The 22,209-nt window shown below is 48.9% G+C and overlaps 1 protein-coding gene across 50 annotated transcripts in view; it reads right to left on the bottom strand.

Moving 5' to 3' along the window:
• The window catches only part of NCOR1 (nuclear receptor corepressor 1), a 154,052-nt gene that overhangs the window by 5,478 nt on the left and 126,365 nt on the right, over positions 1–22,209 (bottom strand). For 18 of the 50 annotated variants that reach the window (XM_082705704.1, XM_082705663.1, XM_082705683.1 and 15 more), the window contains 13 exons: positions 21,727–22,087; positions 19,091–19,318; positions 16,276–16,485; positions 15,708–15,857; positions 14,887–15,009; positions 12,107–12,272; positions 11,410–11,903; positions 8,693–8,821; positions 7,831–7,988; positions 7,451–7,674; positions 6,324–6,464; positions 4,596–4,738; positions 353–406 (listed from right to left, as the gene is read on the bottom strand). In XM_082705704.1, the coding sequence (XP_082561830.1) occupies positions 353–406; positions 4,596–4,738; positions 6,324–6,464; positions 7,451–7,674; positions 7,831–7,988; positions 8,693–8,821; positions 11,410–11,903; positions 12,107–12,272; positions 14,887–15,009; positions 15,708–15,857; positions 16,276–16,485; positions 19,091–19,318; positions 21,727–22,087 (2,581 nt within the window). The remainder of the gene's footprint in view (positions 1–352; positions 407–4,595; positions 4,739–6,323; positions 6,465–7,450; positions 7,675–7,830; positions 7,989–8,692; positions 8,822–11,409; positions 11,904–12,106; positions 12,273–14,886; positions 15,010–15,707; positions 15,858–16,275; positions 16,486–19,090; positions 19,319–21,726; positions 22,088–22,209) is intronic. The other 32 variants (XM_082705682.1, XM_082705674.1, XM_082705672.1 and 29 more) reach the window with 7 other exon arrangements.

Below are 22,209 nucleotides of genomic sequence, written 5' to 3'. Positions count from 1 at the left end.
CTCAATCCCTTTTTTTTTTTTTTTTAAGATTTTATTTGACAGAGATCACAAGTAGGCAGAGAGGCAGGCACAGAGGGCGGGAAGCAGGCTCCCGGGCTGAGCAGAGAGCCCGATGTGGGGCTCCATCCCAGGACTCTGAGATCCACGACCTGAGCCGAAGGCAGATGCTTAACCCACTGAGCCACCCAGGCACCCCTCAATCCCTTTTTATTGCTACCATCTTTGTCCCCTCCCTGACTAAATGACAGGATTTCATTCACTCCTGTATCCTGGAGCAGGCCCCGCTGTGCAGTAGGTTGGTGACACGGTCTGCCGAGGCCTGCCTGGGTGGCAACCCCGCTGCGCCCCTTACCTGATGAGGTGACCGCCGGCAGGTTGAAGATCTCCGTCCCCGGCTGGGCGGCCGCTGTATGTGAACAAACATTCGAGTTAGTGGAGGCGCAGCGACCACACGTGTCAAGAGAGAGTGTCTCACACCCTCCCATAAAATTCACCTTTTTATTCTCCACGATCACAACCTTATTTTTCACCAGTTAAGTGAAAACAAAGGGAAAGAAGTAATTTTTAAAAAAAAGAAACTCTGGCAAAGAACTGGAGGAGGCAGGAAGATGGCAAGAGGGGCAGCAGAGTCAGAGGCAGAAAGGGACGCTGCGCTGCCGCAGAAACCCGAGGCGAGGAGGCCAGCGTGCTGGGAAGACACCTGGACCTGAGGTGACTCTGGCCAAGGCCAGCCGGTCTGAGGCGGCCTGACCTCAGACCCTGCAGGGAAGAGCACCAAAGTGACTGTGGGTTTCCCAACAGTTTCCGTGGGTCACTGTGGACTACTGTCACGTTCCCGGGACGAGCCCGTGATCTGTCTGTCACTGGCGCAGTCTGACAACAGGCAGGCAGCCTGGGAACAACACAGAAAGCACAGAAACGGGAGGAATCTCGGAACACAAACGGTGTTTTCATCCCAACCTCTGACTTGATGCTGAGAACTGGGAAGAGAGAGAAGCCTGCAGGGAGCAGGTGGGCAGCCAAGCAAGCGGTCCCAGGGAAGGATGTGACGTTGGTGACCCGTCTGCAGCAGGACGGACCCTGCCCTGGAGAGGAGACCGGGCTCTGGAGACGGGAGTTATGTGTGCCTCGAAACGAACTTTCTTAGTCAGGGAAGCTTTAAATTGGCAACAGGAAGAGGAGAGAAATCTCCAGGAAGACCTTACAAAATCAGGATTGTCTCCCTACTATGGGTCAGGTGACACTTAGGCAAAGAAACCGAACCTGAAAAAATATAGTGATAGACACAGCCTCGCAGTCCTCATGGAAGTTTCTGAACTAGGGCTCGTTCATTCGTTGGACAGGTATTTAATGAACAATTATCTGGTTGAATCGTAATAAAATCACCTTCTTACTGATCAAAATGGTCAGATAAAGACAATTTCACATTTTCAGCCCATGAGGATACGAAGATCCTGTGCTTAAAATGCTAAAATCCTTGACCTCCGGAGTTCACGGTTCAGCGTGGTTCCCCAAGGCCATCATAATAGAATCCCCTCGTTGCCTCAGTAATGGTGCTAGGGTCCTGGGGCCTGCAGTCCAGGGCCTGTGATAATATCAAAGTGTGGGGATCCCTGCTTAAAGAGATGGGCGAGCTCGTGAGGGAACAGGACACCTGCTCAGAAATGAGCAGAGGAGAGTGGCATGTGTGAGCTGTTTGGGAGGCAGACTCGATGAGGTATACGGGGTACGATGCCCAGAGTGCGACAGTGGAGCCACCGTGGAGGTAAGCGTGGCGGGGGTGGAGGTAAGCGTGGCGGGGGTGGGGGTAGGGCGTGGGGTGACAGACTTTTCCACGTGGACAGGTGGACTGTTACAATATCAGACATTTCAGAAGCCAGATACCCGAGGAGACATGAAGTCTGCAAAGGTACGTAAGTAAAACTCAGTAGAAAATGCTGAAGTCCAGATACAAGTTTGGGAGTTCTCAGCACACGGTTGAAACTCCCAGAGTGATGACATGATTCAGGGATTTTATCGCGTGAGCAGAACATTGGGAAACCAGCATCCGAGGGCCAGTCAAAGCAAGACTGAGTGGCTGAAGAGACATAACACATGGCCGGAGAAGTAGAGGAAAAAAACACAGGAGAATGCAGTATCTGAAAGGCAAGAGAAGAGAATATTTCTGGAAGAGAAAATGGGTCAAGCATACGGATTTTGAAGAATAAAGTCACCAGGCACACTGAACTGAGAGACGGACTTGAAACCAAGTGGTCTCGGCTGCTGACAGCTTGGATGTCTCCGTTCTGTTTCTCCAGGACGACTGAATGTGCCCTGGGGACCCATCGGCCCGCTGGACCCTACATACAATTCCTTAACTGTCCCGTTCCACGCTTGAAAACATTTCTGGCAGCCAAAACAGTCCTCCAGCAATTTGTTCCTACTTGTTCCTACTGATACATTTATCGCGTGTGAAAGTGACATGCTCGTGTCATTACACATTTCCAGAGTAGAGACCATCTGTCATTCTGCACGCGCCCGGCACAGGACCCACCTCAGTGACTGACTGCGGGATGACCGAGCGAGAGAGCTACTGCCTGAGGACATGGGAAACAGGTGACAGAAGTATAAAGGAGGCTACTTCAAGTCACGTGGCATTTGCCTGTCAAGAATCTTTTTCCCCTAGGGGCGCCTGGGTGGCTCAGTGGGTTAAAGCCTCTGCCTTCGGCTCAGGTCATGATCCCAGGGTCCTGGGATCGAGCCCCGCATCGGGCTCTCTGCTCAGCAGGGAGCCTGCTTCCTCCCCTCTCTCTCTCTGTCTGCCTTTCTGCCTACTTGTGATCTCTCTGTCAAATAAATAAAATCTTTAAAAAAAAAAAAAAAAAAAAGAATCTTTTTCCCACTAAAATGGCCAGACCCGGACTAGAGAGGCAGAGTGCAGGCCGCGAGGCAGCGAGGCAGAAACAGTTCGAAACTGTGCTCGGGCAGGCTCCTTGGATCCGACGGCGAGCACGCCACATGTTTGTTAGTGACATTTGAGCCACTGTAAGTAACAGATGAAACCAGTGATGAGATGGGGAAATGCTGTAATGATTTTTTTTTTTAAAGGAAAGGATATCGGCAAGACCAACAGCAATGCCGGCCGGTATTTGAAAATGTTTTCTTTGAGACAGTTTGCTGCCCCTTCAAAAGAGACTGTTCACAAACAACAGCCAACCCTGGGCTTGTCCTTTCTTCTCTTGGATCCACCTTTATTGATCACAAAGGGTCAGATCCAGACGTACAGCCACCTGGCAGTCTGGGGCTCCCAGCCCACACTGTCCTGTGACAGGGGCAGGAGGCAAGCCGGTGCAGAGCACAGAAACAGAGCAGACGGGGGGACGACCCAGATTCGGCAACTGTCGCTGCCATCCCTGATGCGCTTAAGATGATGGAGAAGCGGGCCCGAGCGAGTGAGTGCCGAGGAACAGAGCGCGGATTAGCGTCCGGGGCACGCGTGCATTCTGCCCCAGAGGGAAGGTCTGTGGGCCACAGAGCTGCGTCCTACCCAGGAGTACCCAGCACGCAGGCGGTGACACTGCCAGCACAGAGCCGCCGGAAGGCTGCTGGCACACAGGACCTGGACCACAGCCTGAGACACACTCGCCAGGCGACCTGCCCCGCTTCCTAGATGCCTGCATTTCCTCATCTGCACACCAGACACCGCTACACTGCAGGGTATAGGGCTGTCCTGAGGATGGAAGGAGCTTATACGTGCTTACAAGTCCCTAGCGCTGTTTCTCTCTATAGGACTCGAGCTGTTTGCCACCATTGTGACTATTACTGTGTCCCTGCGTGGTGGACGGATCACGGCTGCAGATGAGTGCTGGATGACTCAACCGAGATCCAGAAAGGCTGTGCCAGGGCAGCAAAGGTGACTGCACAGCACAAGCAGACTGCCTCGGCCTGTACGTGGGTGGGGAGCGACAAAGGTACAGCAAGGGAACAGTCTGGCTCAACGGCAGCACATTAGAAGAGACCTTGATATATATTCTGGTACTAAGTACACTACAGCCTAACTGTGTACTAGTTACCAGAACCCCTCATAGAGTCTTAGAGTCCCTTAATACTAAAGGATGCACTTGGGGGAGATCATACCACCCTAACACACAACCTACTGAAAGGCGGAGCTGTATCAGGTGGTTCTCTGTGGAGAGCACGAGCTGGGGACAAGCACGGGATGAACCGCGGACGAAATGGGATGTTTCCAGAGGGAAGACTTGAAGGACATGACTTGTCTTCAAATGGCGGAGGAGAGGTCATGCAGAGGAGGCCCAAATGGATAAAACTAAGACCAGTGGTAAAAAAAAAAACAAAAACAAAAAACTGTGGAGAGCGAATCTGCCCCCCAAAAGAGAAGTTTCCCAGGCCCCGCACATGTTCAGAGAGAAAATGGGCAGCTTCAGCAACAGCACATTCCTGCTGTCTAGCAGGCAACCCACGAATGGGCAATCGAAGAAATTAAGATCAAATGCCGCTGGAGCCTGCAAACTCAAGGATGCAAAAGAGGCCAACACCAGAGAGAGCATTATCAATGCAGGTTTTATTTTGGGATTCATGAAAGAAATCCCACTTACCCATATCAGAGTCACCTCCACCAGAGGAGTTCAACTTACGAAAAATCTCCTGCTTCTTTGATTTAACCATGGGAGACGTGTTTTCAAGCTTGGTGAAGAAGGAAGGCAAGTAGCTTATACTCCCTGGCGAGCGGGAATCATTCCTGTGGGGACATAGTCGTGTCTATCGTTAGATCTGTTTTGTCATGTGCCCCTAACCTCGGGGACTTCCATAGTGTTTGGGAAAACGACCACTTCCCCATCTCGTGTGTGTGGTGACAGCCCCACATCGTATTTCAGGACACAAACACATGAGCACTTGCATAAAAACAGGACAGGAATGGAGATAATCTAGAACAGAGATTCTTAACAAAGGCGGAATAAGCAGCAAATGATGTTAAAAGGAAAACTTAGAAACAGCCCACCCGCCGCCATCTGCCCAACAGCACGGACACTGGCCTATAAGCAAGCGCCACTTGCCTATAGAACAGCGAGCCCGTACCTAAGCAATCAAAGCTTGTGGACGTGGACAGGAGAGCTACAACGCTGAAGTAAAACCGCCTCCATTAGAATCATTTCAAGCCTCCCACTAGAGGAGCTGTTTCATATAAAAGATTTCACAATCCATTCGCAACTTCCTACACTAACACATTTTAAGCAAGCTTTTTCTTTAACAGCTCAAGGCCACCAGTGAGTGGTCTAGCTAGAGCCGGAGATGACAGCCACGAACAGGTGGAAGGCTGCTGATGACCTCATCTGGTCCTGTGGATTCATTCAAATTCAGGGATTCCTACTACACGTCAGGAGAGACAAATACGCGACAGAAAAATAAGGAAAATGTGGCCCTGTCTGCAAAAAACTCACAGACTTAAGGAAAAACATGTAAACGTATAATTAAAAGTAACATCATCCCCTTTCCAACAATGCATTTTCTTCATTTCATTGAAAGGTACCAACACCTATCTTCCTGCTCTGAATACGTACACTGCGGAAACAGCTCAGAACCCATGGGAAGAAATGCACCAACTGTGCAGTGAGACCCTCCCTCTTTATCTGACCACAGGCAAATCCTGTACTGACCTTTCCAAATATTGCGGGTGCCAGACGCCAAGGAAACCACATACATGGGACTGAAAGGCATTACAGGGACAGCAAGTGGTGGACAAACAGAAGAGTAAGGGTGGAAAGGCAGAAACGAGGCATGGCAAGAAGCTGCTCAGAGGAACTCAGATGCCAACCTAATCACTTGGAGCTTGAGTCCACGAGTTTTGGATAAAGTGCTCTAGGGGAAGTGGACCAGGTCAGGGCCAGATCAAAGGCTGCTAATCCAGAGAGGAATAAAAATCGAAGAATTCACAGGGGTCAGCTTAGGAACAGGTAAGAAAAAACATGGGAAGCAGTTACTTCCTCTCATGTACAGTCCACAAGTCTTGGTACGTCCCAAGCACTCAGACTGTGGTTGGACCACGTGGACAAAAAAGGTTTTTTAAAAAAACAGATCTACAAAGTCTTAAATTTCAAGAAGAATAATGACCAATTTTTTCCCCCACAACCTATTTATAAATATCAGTTTTTCATTAAAATCCAGTAGCACTAGATCACCAGGAAAACAGAGACTAGAGGATCCTTCAGGACTCCTACCCTGACACACAAGCGTAAGGGAGAAGAGGCATAAAACACCGCCTATGCATGCGTGCACACACACACACACGCACGAGCTGCTGGCCGGAAGCAAAGCGGGTCTCTCACCTCTGTTCTGTGGGCTCGGCTCCTCTCTGAGACAGTAGCAGCATGCTATCCTGTTTCTCATGCACAACTGGAACCTGGGGCGGGGAGATGGGCTCGTAGGACTCGGAAGGGACGTGACTCCTCTCCGGGGATTTTCCAGGCCTGATATTGTACCACAGAAAGTATTAGATTGTGCTCCTACGGCCCATCTATGAATTACTCGGAACAGAAACTAATTCATTCATTATTCCGGAGAAGGAATAAAAGTTGTTAATTTATATCAGAAAAAAGTTGCCTGAGGTTTTCACTACATATGCCCAGTTACCAGAAAGTCTGCTGCCACTGCTTTATAGTCAAACCAGGACAGTCAAGCTCTGCCAGGAGGTCAGGACCACTACAGGGCTTTGGCACCAGATCCTGCCATCCCGCCCTTGGCTGCTACTCCGGTGAGCCCTGCAGCCTTTCACTGCTTACCGGGTCTTTCCCCCATTAAAGGAGAAAGGACTGGAGTACCAGACTGAACCCTGAATGCTTGTCAGGGGAGTCCAGAGAGGCTCGAGTTATGCCCTTGTAGGGCTGAGTGGTTCTTTGCAGGTCAATGGTCTTTCTCTGGCTACCATGTTGGTAAGAACAATGTGAAAGACACACAGTGTTCAGACCAAAAAAAGGGTTTGGCTCAGTGATTATACACTTAAGAGGCACCTGTGACCTTTGAATATAATTTTATTTGGGTATATGCCCTGCCACCTGCTTTCCTGATCGACCCCATCCAATTTTTATAGGTGCCCATTTCTAACCATTTTTCTTCAAGTTCTTTGGTGGTTACCTCTAAAATTCTAAAAAATCTTACATTTTTCTTGATTTATCAAACTTGAAATAGTATTTATCACCTCCCTCCATGGAAAGATGAAGACTCTGACTTTTGTTGAATGGACATTAAAATGATATAATACCAATTGCCCAGACAGTGAATATTCTAAGAATATACAGAGGGAAAACCCTCATTTGTATTTCCCAAGGCATGAAGGTAAATCAATCTTAGGTGTGAGTAATGGATCCCTTACCTTAAAGGGGATCTGTAGAGAGTAACAGTTAAACATTGTTTTACTCTTGGGAAATATACATAAAGTTTGAAATAAAAACCATACCTTCCCCTGGCTTTGTCCACAAGATTTTCTGGAGAAACCCTTGACCCTGGTCTTTGATGGTGGACAGACTGAGACTGGGATTCTGGGCTATAACGGTTTGATGTTTTAGTCCGCACAGGTGTGGAGACCAGAGCAGATGGCGAATTTTGGAATGTAGAAGTGGGAGGCTGCTGGGGAGGCTGTGAGGAAACTTGATTTCTAGCAAAATCTTGTGTGATAATTTGCTGTGAATGAAAAAAGAAGGAGTTGGTTAAATCTGTTGAGGATGTACGTGACAAATAATGTAGCATAAAAAACCTGGACATCTTTTTTATGATTCCCTCTCTGTGAAATATGCCTTCTGCATTGACCAAAAAAGGAAAAATTAATGAACAACTTACACAGATGTGATCAGCAAGTGTGATCAGGCGGTGGGTCCTGGGCACCTGGCCCACCCCGTCAGCCTGTGAGGAGGCAGGCAGCTGCTGTTGTGGGGACAGCGGTTCCTGCTGGGGTCGGTAGTGATGTAATGGTCCTTCATACTGTCTGGTGGCTTCACCTAAAGGAGGACAGACAGATGTCTTACTCAGGGATGCCCCGGCCTTTCACTCATCAAAGACTGAACATGACTCAGAGGAGCGCATGCGAGGGGTGTGATGCCCATCTCTATCCAGAATTCCTGACTCTAATCTCGAAAGGAAAACTACGACGGACTGACAGAGATCAGAACTAGTACAGAATGCCCTGTGAAAGTGTTAAGAGGGGAAACAAAATATCAACTATTTCCTGTATCATTAGATGTAAACAAGGAGTAATCAATCAAAGCTTAAAACCAACTTTCCAGGGGCACCTGGGTGGCCCAGTGGGTTAAAGCCTCTGCCTTCGGCTCAGGTCATGATCCCGGAGTCCTGGGATCGAGCCCCGTATCGGGCTCTCTCTGCTCAGCGGGGAGCCTGCTTCCTCCTCTCTCTCTGCCTGCCTCTCTGCCTACTTGTGATTGCTGTCTGTCAAATAAATAAATAAAATCTTTAAAAAATAAAAAAATTTTAAAAATAAAACCAACTTTCCATTAGTGCAGTTTTGCACATCTCTAAAGCAGACTCCTATAAAGATTACTCTAAACCAAAACAAACAAAACCAAGTCTTCGGTCACATGGTCCAGACAGATCATCAGAACCAAACACCAGGTGCAGATACGAAAACAGGTCAGCCGGTGGGGTGCAGATACGAAAACAGGTCAGCCGGTGGCTAAAAACTACAGACCTTCCGCTTGGTTTGCCTTGGCCACGTCTTGCTGATAGGCCTGCAGCTTCTCCTGGGGCGGCGCAGGGGAGCTAGCAGGGCTGATCACCTCAATAGCATCGCCGGCGGCTTCATACCGATGAGAAGATACTTTAAGAAAAGTAAAGAATCTCATTTTAAAACGAATCCCGTGAAAAGTCGCAGAAGTCCAAACTCTTCAAACCTATTCACATATTTTTGGTTTTTGTTCTCTGAAACGTTCAGCAGTAAAAACCAAGCACCCCTCAAGGCACTGGTATCAGCGGTCTGCGAGTCTTCCTCAGGCTCCTAGTCTCTATATGGAGTAGGATTTTCTGGAACTGTGTGGCCTCTAGGACCCTGAGGTGAGGCGGGCTAGGGAATGGCCTGCAGCATTCTCCCGGAAGCTGAAGAGCACTGCCACGAGAAGGACACTCCTCAGAGGAGGCTGAACGAATCAGAGAGTGGATGTCCACAGCTCACCATTTCCAGTGACTAAAATTCTGGGGGACACTCAGCTGTCAGAAAAACTGTCGGGTACCCGACTGCTTCATTACAATGATGACTTTAAAGCTACAGATGAAGTAACATTATATAATAATTTTCAGAAATCATCGGATTACTGCAGACAAAAAGTATTACTCCAAATGGTTTTTCAGCACTGTTACACTGTGGAAAAACACAGAAATGGCAGGAGATGTCCAAAAAGAAGTAAACTCACCCCCCTAGCAGAAAGGAAGTCCACATCAGGGAAGGCCCCTCTAAGCGGAAGTTCCCAGGAAACCCGACTGCAGGCCGATGCAGTGGAGGGCAGGGACATGCAACCTCCTGACTTTAGAGTGTACTCTGCTTCTACAGGCTGCAGAGTCTGGGGAGACTGCCAGCGGCCCAAAGGGTCCCTGTACGACTGGCTGGATCGGCAAGTGTCATCGATCAGTGGATCCTGCATGCAGGTCTAGAAGCCTGGAATGAGCTGTGACCAGGCTCCCACCCAGATCCTCCAGGACCCAACTAACAGCCCTGTCTTCCCACCACTTCACCAGGCCACACAAGTTGTAATTCGCTGGGGTCTAGTATACTCAGGAGGTCAGGAACCTGGTGACTGGGACAGAAATGATCTCTCAGGAACTAAAATAACTATTTTCAAAGTAACTCAGACCACTTCCGACTTCGGTATCCACTGGCATTCATGACCAGCACGCTAAACCTCAGCACAACCAACATACAGTCACTAGGAAGTCTGAGGCTAACCTGTGTTCACCTTCAGGGGGAGGGAGGCCCTAAAGGGAAAAACTGGAAACCACACTGAGTAACAGTGAACAGCTATGGACTTCGTGCATGTCACTTAGTGGTAAAAACGACAGCCCCACTCAGAACAGACGACAAACCTATTTTCAGGCCTTCAGACTCCTAGAGTTGGTCCGGTTTGTGATGTCAGCTGAAAGTGGCTGCTAGTCAGACTAGAGCCGTGTGCCCCAGCATCCAGTAAGCCACAGGCTGGGTGGGTCACCAGGTGTGCTGGTGACCTCCCTCCGGGCCTGCTCCTGCAACGACATCCTCCCCAGCTAGCACAGTCTGCACCTGTATTATCTGTTCTGCAGATGTTCACGCTCCCAGACGAACAGAAGTTTACTGTCTATACAGCAGACTACCCACCTGCACCCTTCTTTCCAAAAAACTCAGCCATGGGGTAGGTATTTACCAAAATAAGTTACAAGTAGGCCCGGGGGTAAAAAGAATTATGCGTTGCATGCTAATGCGTAAGAAATCTCCAACTCTCCTCAATTTCATTAATAAACACCAACAGAGAGATGCCCACATACGGTTAAATCACTTCAAGGATTAGCGGATACTTGCTTAAATACCCGATTCTTCCTTCAGGAATTCCACACAGAATTTAGGCAGTTGTTAATTCTGAAGGAACTCTTCCAGCATTTTACAGTAGATTTGTGAACTCTTACGGACTCACAGGGCAGACATCAAAATGACTAACGAACTTGCAATGGTAGAGGGCAAACTGGTGGTCACCAGATGGGAGCTGGGGGAAATCGGGGACGGGGTGAAGGGTACACTTATGACAATGCGTACCAAGTCATGTACCGAAGTGCCCAATGACTACGTTACACACCTGAAGCTAACACGACACTCTATGTTAACTATACTGGAATTAAAATAAAATTTAAAAAGTTAAAAAAAAAAAAAAAGAATTGCATGAAAACAGTTTTAGAAAATGAGCACAGAATAGGACATATGCATAAAGAAGGAATAAAAAGGACCAATACATGTACAGAAAAAATTTTTTAAAGAACCACCTTGCAGAAAAGAAGTACCGTAAATACCAGTCACCAGTAATACAGTGATCTTGCTTTTTAAAAATCTGTGTCTTAGAAAATGCTTACGAGGCTTTGGTAGCCCCTCTGACCTTCCAGATGCCCAAAATTGACCACGAGCTCTGCCCTGTCTACTTTGCAATTTTACCTCCATAAAGGACACAGTGTTCACGGGAAATACTTTGACAGGCATACTTAAGAAACTGAAGTTTAAACAGTCATGACAAAGAGCAGAAGAGACATTTTTGCACTACTAACCCATAAAACCTTTCCATTACATTTACCCGCAGATCAGGATTTTCTTTATGTCATATTGTTCTGCTTTACCTACGGAATAAAGTAATTCTTTACTCAGATAGCACATTGCAAAACTCCGATGGAGATACATACAGCTACTAGAAGAGTCTGAACTTTGAGAGCCACGTTCCCTCGCATCCTTGTCCGAGGCAATCTGCCGGGTGATGATCACGTCTATGAAGTTAGCTGCAGTAATGGTAGTCTTCCCTCGGGTCCTTAGCTCTTCCTCATATCTGGACTTTGGAGGCGGCCCTTTCTCGTTCCCAGCCTCAGAGTAAACTACTGAGGAATGGGGCTGGGGCTTGCCACTTGGAAAGGCTGCAGGAGTGTACAGACACTGAACGGGTCTCTTCTCCGCCTCCAGGCTTTTCTGCTCTAGCTGCTGCTGCTCACTAACTGCTGCTGACCTGCTCCTCAAATTTTCTTCTAACCTGGAAGCTTCATGCTTACTCTCTTTAGTTTTGGAAACCTCCATCTGGGGGGCAGAGGCTGCGGCGTCCACAAGGGCAGCCAGGGCATCTGCAGCGGTGCTGTAGCGGGAGGCCGGCAGGCCTTGGCTTATTGATGGGCCCCCGGCGGGCAGCGGCCTGCGAACAGAAGCAAACCACACACAAGTCCATGAAAGGCAGGCTCTACGGGGGGCGTGCTAGGGCGGCGGAAGGACCAGCTGCAACGACAAAACGCGTCGGGCGGGCAGTGGGTGACCAAACCGCGGCGGTCACGCACTTACAGGTGTGCGGCAGATGCCGGAGACCGCTCTTCTCAGCCGAAACGCACACGGGGCACTTACATGATTCGGAGCTGAGCGCTTGGATCCAAGGGTGTAATGACGCTGGTTCCATTGGTTCCCTGGAACACGCTGGGTCTTTGCTGCAACATGGTCTCCTGGGCTCTCACCGAAGGGGACGGGGAGCGGACATATCCATGACTGCCGGGTCGGCCTGGCTGCTCTGAGCCTGTGAAGGCCCAAACAAGAAATAAAAAAGCAGAAGAGAAAGAAGAAAAGACAAGCCATAAGGAAGAAGCTAGAGTCAGCGACGTCCAGGGGCTGTTCATTTCCTCATTTTCCTAAACAGGAAAAGAAGCCTGATCCCCTGCTTTTTGGCCTTCTGATAAATATGTTCCCTGAGAGTTTCTTAATGAAGATGTAATAAAACCATACCCTTAACTCGAAACAAAAACATCAACTATCATTTACTGTCACTTCCATTTATGCCACAAGGGTCCACCTTGATTCCTGAAACAAAGTAACGCCAGCAGCCACACAGAGCGGATCCTCCCACAGCAGGGGCTGAGTACAGGCTCCGCCCGCACGTGGACCTTGGTGTTGAAAACCAGAGTACAGTACCATACACGGATTTCCCTGACACTTTTCTCCTCTCTTGCGTCCTTTACCGGAAGAACACAGCACACGATACACAGAACGTACGAAACCCGGGTCAGCGCTTCCTGTTCCTGGTAAGGCTTCCGGTCAACAGGGAGCTGTCAACAGTTACTCTAGTCAGATGTTCCAGTGGGGGCGTGGGGGCGGGTCAGCACCCGAACCCCTGAGCTGTGCAAGGGTCAGCTGCCCTCACGCCAATCAGACAAGCTCATCTCAGATTCTTCTCAGATTCTCAGATTCTTCCTTAGACCCGGGTGTGCAGATGATTTCCAGAACCCCGATCGGTGCAGCCGTCTGAGTATCATGACGCCAGCAGCACACTGTCGCCAGCCCGGGGTCTGAGCAGTTGCATCCCTGCTCTGCTCCCCCTCTGCCCGGCTCCATGAAGGGTCTCTCTTCGCAAGTGCCCCCCAGAGGCTCAGCTCCACAACCTACACTCGCCAACAGCTGACACAGTTTTGTCCACTGGCCTCAGCTGCCCCACAGCAAAGCCACAGCTCGGACTCGGTCAGCACTGCTCACTGGGAAGATCTCACACTCCTTGTCCGCCCCCTCTGTCCTGTGTCCTCAGAAGAGCTGGCCGCTTGCACACTCGCCCCTACTACCCCAGCCCGGACCACCTGGTGCAAGCTTCTCAGCCATTTTCTCCCTTCCAAGCAAATAACCGCTGATAGAAGCATTTCTGTGTTTCTAGAAGAGGAGCTACTATCTACATTTCGTACCTCCGCAATGACTGTCCCTACTTACACTGCCGCTGACGATGCTGAGAGCTGTGTTTCTTCAGACTCAGCAACAGAATGTTTGTCAACTTTTTTAAATGTCTGATGGAGAAAATGGTATCGTATCATCTGGAATCTGCATATTATTCATTAATGGGATCACGAGCATTTTTAAAATACAGTTCCTACCTGGGCTTTAATTACATCAGTGTCCGTGTTTTTACACGCTTGACATATAAGCAGCATTAGGACGCCCCCTCACAACTCACTGAAGCCTTCCCTGTGGTCACTCAGCAGTATGTCTTACTATACACAGACACTACGTTATAGCTCAATGTCTCCAGGCTTTGCAACCACTGATTTATTTAACATAAATCCTTGGGAATGATGTTTCTGGGTCAAATACGAAGACCAGCTCTGGGCCCCTGCTCTGTACTGCCACCACTTTGATGTCAAGGTTTGCCCCCTATGAGAGTGAGCATGACAGCCTGCCCGCCCCGTGCCCTTCAGTTCCACACGCACCTCTCTGACCGAGTCTCTGGTCCTGTGCCTACCCCTCTGGCGCCCCTGCAATACCGCCCACAGACTGACCCACCCTCTCCCCACACGGCACCGTCTGGAAATCGCAGCCAAGCCAGAGTCGCGACCCTTGCAGGGGACTCCTAGGCCACCACGTCCAGCCTGTCTTTCCTCCTAAGGACCAAATCTGTCTGTCCGGCAACACGGACACAAGAAGTGCTCTCCTTTCACTGAAGGAACAGAATACAAAAGACAAATCTACCACATGTCAGAATAAATGTTCCAGAGACACATCCAAGTATGTCTCACAGGGTAACTCCTTCCCTAATGTGCAGACCTGGCTTGCGTCTCGGCCCATCCTGCCCCCCGCCCCCAACCTCGAGCTACCACATCACCATCACTTCCCTCCCACCCTGCCCGGCAGCAACTGCAGACACAGCCTCCCTTTCCTCCTGGTGCCAGTACACGCCCCTCTAGGGCTCCAACCCACCTCCAGCCCCTCTTGTGCAAATGCCCCTCGGCACGGCACCAGCCTCCTTGCCAAGTGGCAGCACAGGTTAATTCCCAATGTCACCCGACCTTCTCTCTGTACGGCATCTTCCTCAGACTCTAGCCCCACAATACATCGGGTGTCTGTGGCTGGGACCCCCTGCTCGGCCTGCTTTTAGCTTTACTGAGCTCTGCGCCTGGTATCTTCAGCCCCAATTGTAACCAACTGCCGGGGCCAAATCAAAACGCCGCCTTCCTCAGGAAAACCTCAGTTTCCTGTTCAAAATTCATGTGCTGCACTTTCACTTGTACGTCACTTAAGGTGTGAGATTACTTTCCGTCTCCCGATTCCTGCCTCTAGGATCAGCTCGCTGCCCTGCCCTGCAACAGGAGGCCGGACGCCCAGTCCCACTGATGACCAAGGGGTGTCTGCAGAATGAGCAACGGCACGCTGCTCACCTGACCGAAGGTAGAGGTCCGAGGACGCAGCCGCAGCGATCCGCTCCCGCTCCTTCTCCCGTTCCCGCTCCCGTTCCCGCTCCCGCTCAGCACTCGCTGCCGCTGCGAGGTGCGTCGAGTGTCCTGTAAAACACAGAAGTCTTCAACTTAAAGACAAGAACACTGACCTGTCAGGTACAAACAGCTGTTAGATTTTTAGTGTCTAGAGACGTTTCAAAATGCTTCAAACCTAAGACGGAGACCATTTGTTAAAGAGTCTTGGATTGTCGACTGACACATAACACAAGCTTTTGGGATATTTCTGGTGTATCCGGTGAGGGATGGCATGTGAGAACTACACGAAACCTTATGTGGAAAACAGCAGAGCAGGGGCACCTGGGTAGCTCAGTCGGCCGCTCCTGATTTCTGCTCGGGTCGTGATCTCAGGGCAGTGGGCTCGAGCCCTATTTCAGGCTCCAACCTCAAGCCAAGTGTGCTGGAGGTTCTCTCTCTCCCTTTGCTCTTTCCCCTGTGCACTCTCTCTTGCTCGCTCTAAAATAAATAAATCTTAAAAACAAAAAACAAGGGGCGCCTGGGTGGCTCAGTGGGTTAAGCCGCTGCCTTCAGCTCAGGTCATGATCTCGGGGTCCTGGGATCGAGTCCCGCATCGGGCTTTCTGCTCAGCAGGGAGCCTGCTTCCTCCTCTCTCTCTCTCTGCCTGCCTCTATGCCTACTTGTGATCTCTGTCAAATAAATAAATAAAAAGTCTTTAAAAAAACAAAACAAAAAAACAACAAGAAACCTCAACAGACCAAATGGGGAAAAGTGCCCCAATCTGTTACCTGGAGACATAGACGCGGAGTTGTATGGCCTGGGCGGGAAGGTAATCTGCGTTCCAGGAATATAAGTGATTCTGTCCATGGGAGGAGTGCTTGTTCCCCCTGGATGAGGCACTAAAATCGCTGGAGGCATGTTGGTCAGGTCAATGATTCCTGCTCAGGAGACAAACACAATAAAAGATGTTAAATGTCAGTCTGTCTCAAGACACAGAACTGTACATGGCTTTTTAAAATCGTTTCTCTCTACAACCCAGTGATACTCTGTGTATGGTGTAAATACAAATGGCTAAGATGATCATAATTTTGTAAGGCTATGAAACCCTGTACACCCTACGAGTTAACAAAAAGCAAGACAGGTTACTGAGAGAGACAGCAAACTGCAGACAGTTTGGTTATGTCAGTGCTCACCAAAATGCCCTGCCTTGAGGTACTGCTTTGCCTCCGGGGGCTAACAGCTACAGAGGCAAGGACAGGGCTGCCTTTCCTTTCGTTCCATCATTCACTCAGCAAGTACTCACGGATACTCAGCAGACCTAACACCATCTAAGAAGCCCAAGCACAAAAAACGCACCCCTTGTTGCTGGGTACGGGAGGCCCAACTGCTGCTCCCGTGGGGAGAGGCCTCTGGCCACATCCGGGCGCAGGTTCACTTGCATCTGCTGTGAGGTAATGTAGTCGTTGAGGATTGTCTGTCTGGTGTTCTCCATTGCATAAAGCTGGTACTGACTGGGGTAAGCTGGGGTTGGGGAGAGCTGTCTCTGAAACAGGTAAGCAGCAGCTGCTGGTGGAGAGAACGAGAGAAACGCATTTAGTTCGGTCCAGGACAAAGTCATTCGCTAAGTATCGCCCGCAGAAAGAGCTGGGGCCCCTGCTGCCAGGCTAATATGCAGGTACAGCTTTTAGCATGGGTGGGGGTTACAGAGAGTGAGGGCAACTCATGTTAGATCCTGACACATCAGGTATGAGTAGACGTGCTCTAACATCAGACATAACAGCAAAGGGGAGAGAAACCAGATACAGGACGAATGTGAACGTTTTCACCGGTAGGAAAGAAGCTAAGGAACTTCTCAAGCAGCTGCACTTTCGGTCTTTACCACATAACTTAATTATCATTTCACCTACATCTCTAAGAGCTGCATTTGAAAATCACATTAGTGGGGCGCCTCGGTGGCTCAGTGGGTTAAGCTTCTGCCTTCGGCTCAGGTCATGATCCCAGGGTCCTGGGATCGAGCCCCACATCGGGCTGTCTGCTCAGCGGGGAACCTGCTTCCCTTCCTCTCTCTGCCTGCCTCTCTGCCTACTTGTGATCTCTGTCTGTCAAATAAATAAATAAAATCTTTAAAATAAAAACCAAAAAACCAAACAAACAAAAAAGAAGATCACATTATTTGTGCAGTACTGATCATTCAACACAACCAAATGGAAATACATGTGAACATACTTTGTGACAAATAATGGCTTTCCTGGGGGCTGAAAATGATTAGTCTCTAAGCATTTAATTAATGCAAAGATTAGCAAACTTATTCTGTAAAAGGCCAGATAGTAAATATCTTACGCTTTGTGGACGATATGGTCACTTCGCCTACTCAACTCTGCCACAGTAGCATGAAAGCTGCCACAGACAAAACACTCACAAACGTGTGCCTGTGTTCTAATAAAACTTTATTCACACAAATAGGCAGCTGCAGGATTTGGCCCCCTGGCCATAATTTGACAAGCTGGGTTAGAGCATGACATGAGCTGCTAAGAAGGGGTAGGTATGTCTGTTAAAAAGAAGTCTCTCTGCTCAAAACATTAAAATTCACCTCAAGCTCAAAAATAACAATAAAACTGCTATAAAATGAAGGAATAGCATAAGCACTACGTTAAAATCACACATTCAAACTCGAGTGAATATATATATATTCATTCCCCTAGAAAAACAAGTTTTCTAGAATGTTTGCTTTTCCTTTCTTCATCCAGAACTCCCAGCAGGGTAAGTCTGTCAGTGGACTCTGTGGGAACTTCTGCCTCAGTTTTGGGAGAAAGTCCCTGAAGAACTATGTGCAGACCCCTCTGACACCTAATGTGCGCAAGCAACAGACAATTTGATGCCATTGATATAACCTCCAACAGACGAAAGGTTTTCCACAGGTCCTCGTTTCTATAAACTGAACAACTCTTTGAAATCTCGGCATACTGCTAATGAAAACCTCCTCCCTGAGGACCAAGGTAAAACACGGTGTTCTGTGTCCCAATTTCAAGTTGGAGAATGTAACAAACAAGCAGGTTGGGATGGGGAAGAGGTACGAGCAGAAAACACGCCATCTGAGGAGGGCTCAGCGGGTGAGAGGAACAGGGACGAAGACGGGAGAACGGGGCAGCTGGCACACGGCTGGGTCAAGTCGGCCAGTGACGTGTAGAAGGGGCTCCTTTCTCTTTGGAGAACCCGCCACCCCGCGCCCAGCAGACTGCTCTTGAGAAAACCTACAGACTCCTGCACCTCCAACAAGCACATCTATCTACAGTCAGAGGGGTGTGTATACCCAGAAGTTCCTTCCAGCTCTACCTGCTACCGTGATTACGTAACTTAATGAAGTAATCTGGAGGTTGTTGAGAAAAGAAAGAAAAGAATGGTTTCTCTGGAAACTAAATCGACTGCTTTGGAAAGACAATATATGTAGCTCACTCAGGTATGATGAAGCGGTTGTGAAAAGACAGGGAAAAAAACCTGCAAGGATTCTGTATTTAAACTACTTTGAAGTGGCTTTAAAGTCTAGCTTCACAGGGCGCCTTGGTGGCTCAGTCATTAAGGGTCTGCTTTCTGCTAGGTCATGAACCCAGGGTCCTGGGATCAAGTCCCACATCTGGCTCCTGCTCGGTGGGGAGCCTGCTTCTCCCTCTCCTATCCCCCTGCTTGTCTTTCCTCTCTTGCTATCTCTGTCAAATAAATAAATAAAATCATAAAAAAAAAAATTCTAGCTTCACTTAAAAAAAGGAAACCTGAAAGGAAATGTATCACTTATGTAACAAAGACAAGGAGAGATTTCATCAGTAGACCCTGACCATACATCAGAACACTGGGAAATTAATATCTACATGGTAAATTTAATCTTTAAAGTATGTCTGTATTATTTAAAAATAATTCTCCACACTGACCCACTTTTGCAATCAGCTTAACCGAATGCCATACTTATTTTTTTCCTCAGTTCTCTAATGGGTGCTAGTAATATTCTGTTTCTTAATTTTGAACTGGTAGCATGAGGGTGTATAGTGTGTGTGAGTTCAGTGGGCTGCACACTAATGATATATGTAACAGTCTGCATGTTACACTTTAATAAACAGTCTGGAAGGTCACACAGGAACATTCTTTCTTTGCCATAATCATAACCCCACCCTATGCTTACCAGGATCCAGAGCCCTGTGAAACGGCATGGCGGGATCCAAGTGTGTGGGCAGATGGCTCCGATAAACCTCGCCTGTGGCGCTGCCCCTGTGGTGGGGATCAAACGGACTGTGGCTGACGACGGGGTCTACACCAGGTACCGGAGACTTCGCTGGTATACTTTCCCTCTGGGTGGGGGTCAGGGTCGATTTTCTTTCATGATTGGTAGACTTGCTAGAGGAAATCGTAACTGGGGGAAAAAAAGCCAAAGCCACAACTTAAGAAACTTGGGAAGGAAGATTTTACAGCTGACCCTTGAACAGCACAGGGGTTAGAGGCGTTTACCCCTCCACATGGTCAAAAACCACACGTGTAATCTTTGACTCGCCTGAAACAGCCTACTATTGACCCAGAAGACTTCCCAAGAACAGAAACAGTCAATTAGCACCTGTTTTGTATGTTACATATATTATATCCTCTATGCTTGTAATAAAGTAAGCTAAAGGAAAGAAGATGTTACAAAAACTGTAAGAGAGGGGTGCCTGGGTGGCTCAGCAGGTTGAGCATCCAACTTTTGATTTTAGATCAGGTCATGATCTCAGAGTTGGGAGATTGAACTCAGCACTGGGCTCCATGCTCAGTGGGGAATCTGCTTCTCTCTCTCTCTCTCCCCTGCTCTGTCCCTTCCCCTGCTCATGTGTGCTCTAAAAATAAATAAATCTTTTTAAAAAAAAGGAAAGAAAAAGAAAAACTGTAAGAGAAAAATACATCTATAGCTCTGTACTATATTTATAAAATATAGCAACAACAGGGGCGCCTGGGTGGCTCAGTGGGTTAAGCCGCTGCCTTCGGCTCAGGTCATGATCTCAGGGTCCTGGGATCGAGTCCCGCATCAGGCTCTTTGCTCAGTGGGGAGCCTGCTTCTCTCTCTCTCTCTCTCTCTCTCTGACTGTCTCTCTGCCTACCTGTGATCTGTCTCTGTCAAATAAATAAATAAAATCTTTAAAAATATATATATAGCAACAACAAAAACCCACCTTAAGTGGGTTTAAGTTCCACTTGAGTTCTAACAAGTGTTGGTCAAGGGTCCACTGTATTCATCCACTTCTCCCCCAACCAAGTACAGACTGTATTTATACACCAAACGTTTAACATTCAATCTTGTAAAACACGTGACTGGGAAGAACTAGCAGAAACTTCTGAGACTTAAAGATTACCACCTTGCGATCACAATTCCAACATCTTATCACTTAACACTAAGATTAAAAATGAAGTTCAACACTCCTCTTTAAATCCCGTTATAAAAGATTTTGTTTTCTGTAGGACTTAACATTCCAAATTCTTCCTGACCCCCACATACCAAGTCACAGTTCCCTCTCTTTGCCTGTGCTGCCCCCTCCCTGCTGCTTGCCAGTCACCATGTGATGCTGGGTTTCCTTGCCCAGGACTTCCGTAAAGCCTTTCTTGTGAGCTCACCAGTATCAACCACCTCCCTACCTCAGCCTCTTTTTAAACAATGTGGTTCAGAAGTTATCAGATCACCCCCCAGAGAACAGCATATCTCCACACGTACTGGCCATCCTCCTCCACGGCCGTAACAACTGCAGTAACACACAGAACAGAAGCATTACCATTTTAAAGGGTACAGCTCAGGGGCATTAATGAACTCAGGGCTGTGCAGTCACCACCAGCACCTCATTATTGATATTCGGGTGACATCAGCTTGGCCACGATTACACACATCTGCTGGACAAAACCAAGCAATCATGCGGGTCTACAACACCCCCTTCCAAGCCCCAGGGTGCTCAAACACGGGGGGCCTTCTCTCTCAGCAGGGCAATTTTCCTTCAGAACCTGAGTCCGGGCCTCTGCGTTCACCATCCCACCTCCTGGCCGGCACTTCGCTTTGCTTGTACCCCTGCCTGCAGTCATGGCGTCCAGCCAGGACCCTGCCGTGAGCCTGTAATCAGTACGGACTCCTGTAGCGCTGGACAGGAGGAGTGGGGACGCTGTCAAGGGCCACGGGCAGCTTTGGGTACGACATGGTAAAACTCAACGCCTCTCCCCTGACTCCCAGACCTGCAGCAGCGGAAGGCTGGGGCCGCAGGGCGTGACACTGACAACAGCAACGGCAGCAATGACAGCTCACATTACAGTGCCAGGCGCCACCCACACCCTCTGAGTCCTTCAAACACCTGACGTCATGTAACCATCCCAATGGTCCAGTGAGGTAAGCCTTAATACTGTTCCCATTTTAGGGCCTAGGACAGTGAAGTAATTCGTCCAAGGTCCTGCAGCAGAAGAACCTTAATGCGAGTCAGGAAGTCTTGCTCCACGGCCTGCGCTTCCAACCACCACAGCAGATTGAGGCCATACAAGAGTCAACGCCGGCTTCCAGAACAGCTAGTAGGTTTAGCTGGAAGGGCACTCTCAGCATGCACTTACTCTAGAGCATTTCTGGATGCCAGCACCATTGGCACTTGTTAAAACAGCGGGTATTTTACCTACAGTCATCCCTGCTTTCCGTGTGGCAGCAGGCCCTCCAGACCTCGTGGCCAACCAAAGCAAACAATCTGACACTGACTTTTCTGACACTGGCTTTTTGAGCTGGGAAAGTGCAATGAGAATGAGCAAAGGACGACAGAAGAGTTACCGTACCATCAGACGTTCTGCTCATCATAGGCGAGCCTCTGGACATCGTGTTCTGGTAACTCACGGGGGTCCGCCGGGCGCTGCTGTCCTCGTAAAGTCCTGGGCTCAGCTGTGCTTTGGGAGCCTCATGAAGCGCTGACCGGAGGACGGAGGGGCCAGAGCTCACCACCGACGTGTGTCGGGAACGCACCGGCTCGCCTGCTTTCACGTCCTCGTATTTTCCGCGCTCTACCACCTTTATGTTCTCCGGCACGATTTCCAGGGGGGGCATTCCCCGGGGGAGTTTGTTGGGCCCGGTGATTAAGGATTTGACATTGTGTTTGATGGCAGATTGCCCTGAGTTGCTGTCAAACTTTATCGGTGTACCCTAGAAGAAAAGAAACAAACATGATCAGGAGCTCGAAGCATCTGCAGAGCCTGCCATCTCCGGTCAGCTCAGCCCACGGCAGTGATAATTTGCTTCAGTAATCTCTACTCTCTGCCTGGATG

Source organism: Mustela nivalis (assembly GCF_964662115.1).
Source record: "Mustela nivalis genome assembly, chromosome: 17".
NCBI classification, from domain to species: domain Eukaryota; kingdom Metazoa; phylum Chordata; class Mammalia; order Carnivora; family Mustelidae; genus Mustela; species Mustela nivalis.
The sequence above is the reverse complement of the archived record's forward strand: the minus strand, read 5'-3'. Positions and strand labels throughout refer to the sequence as shown.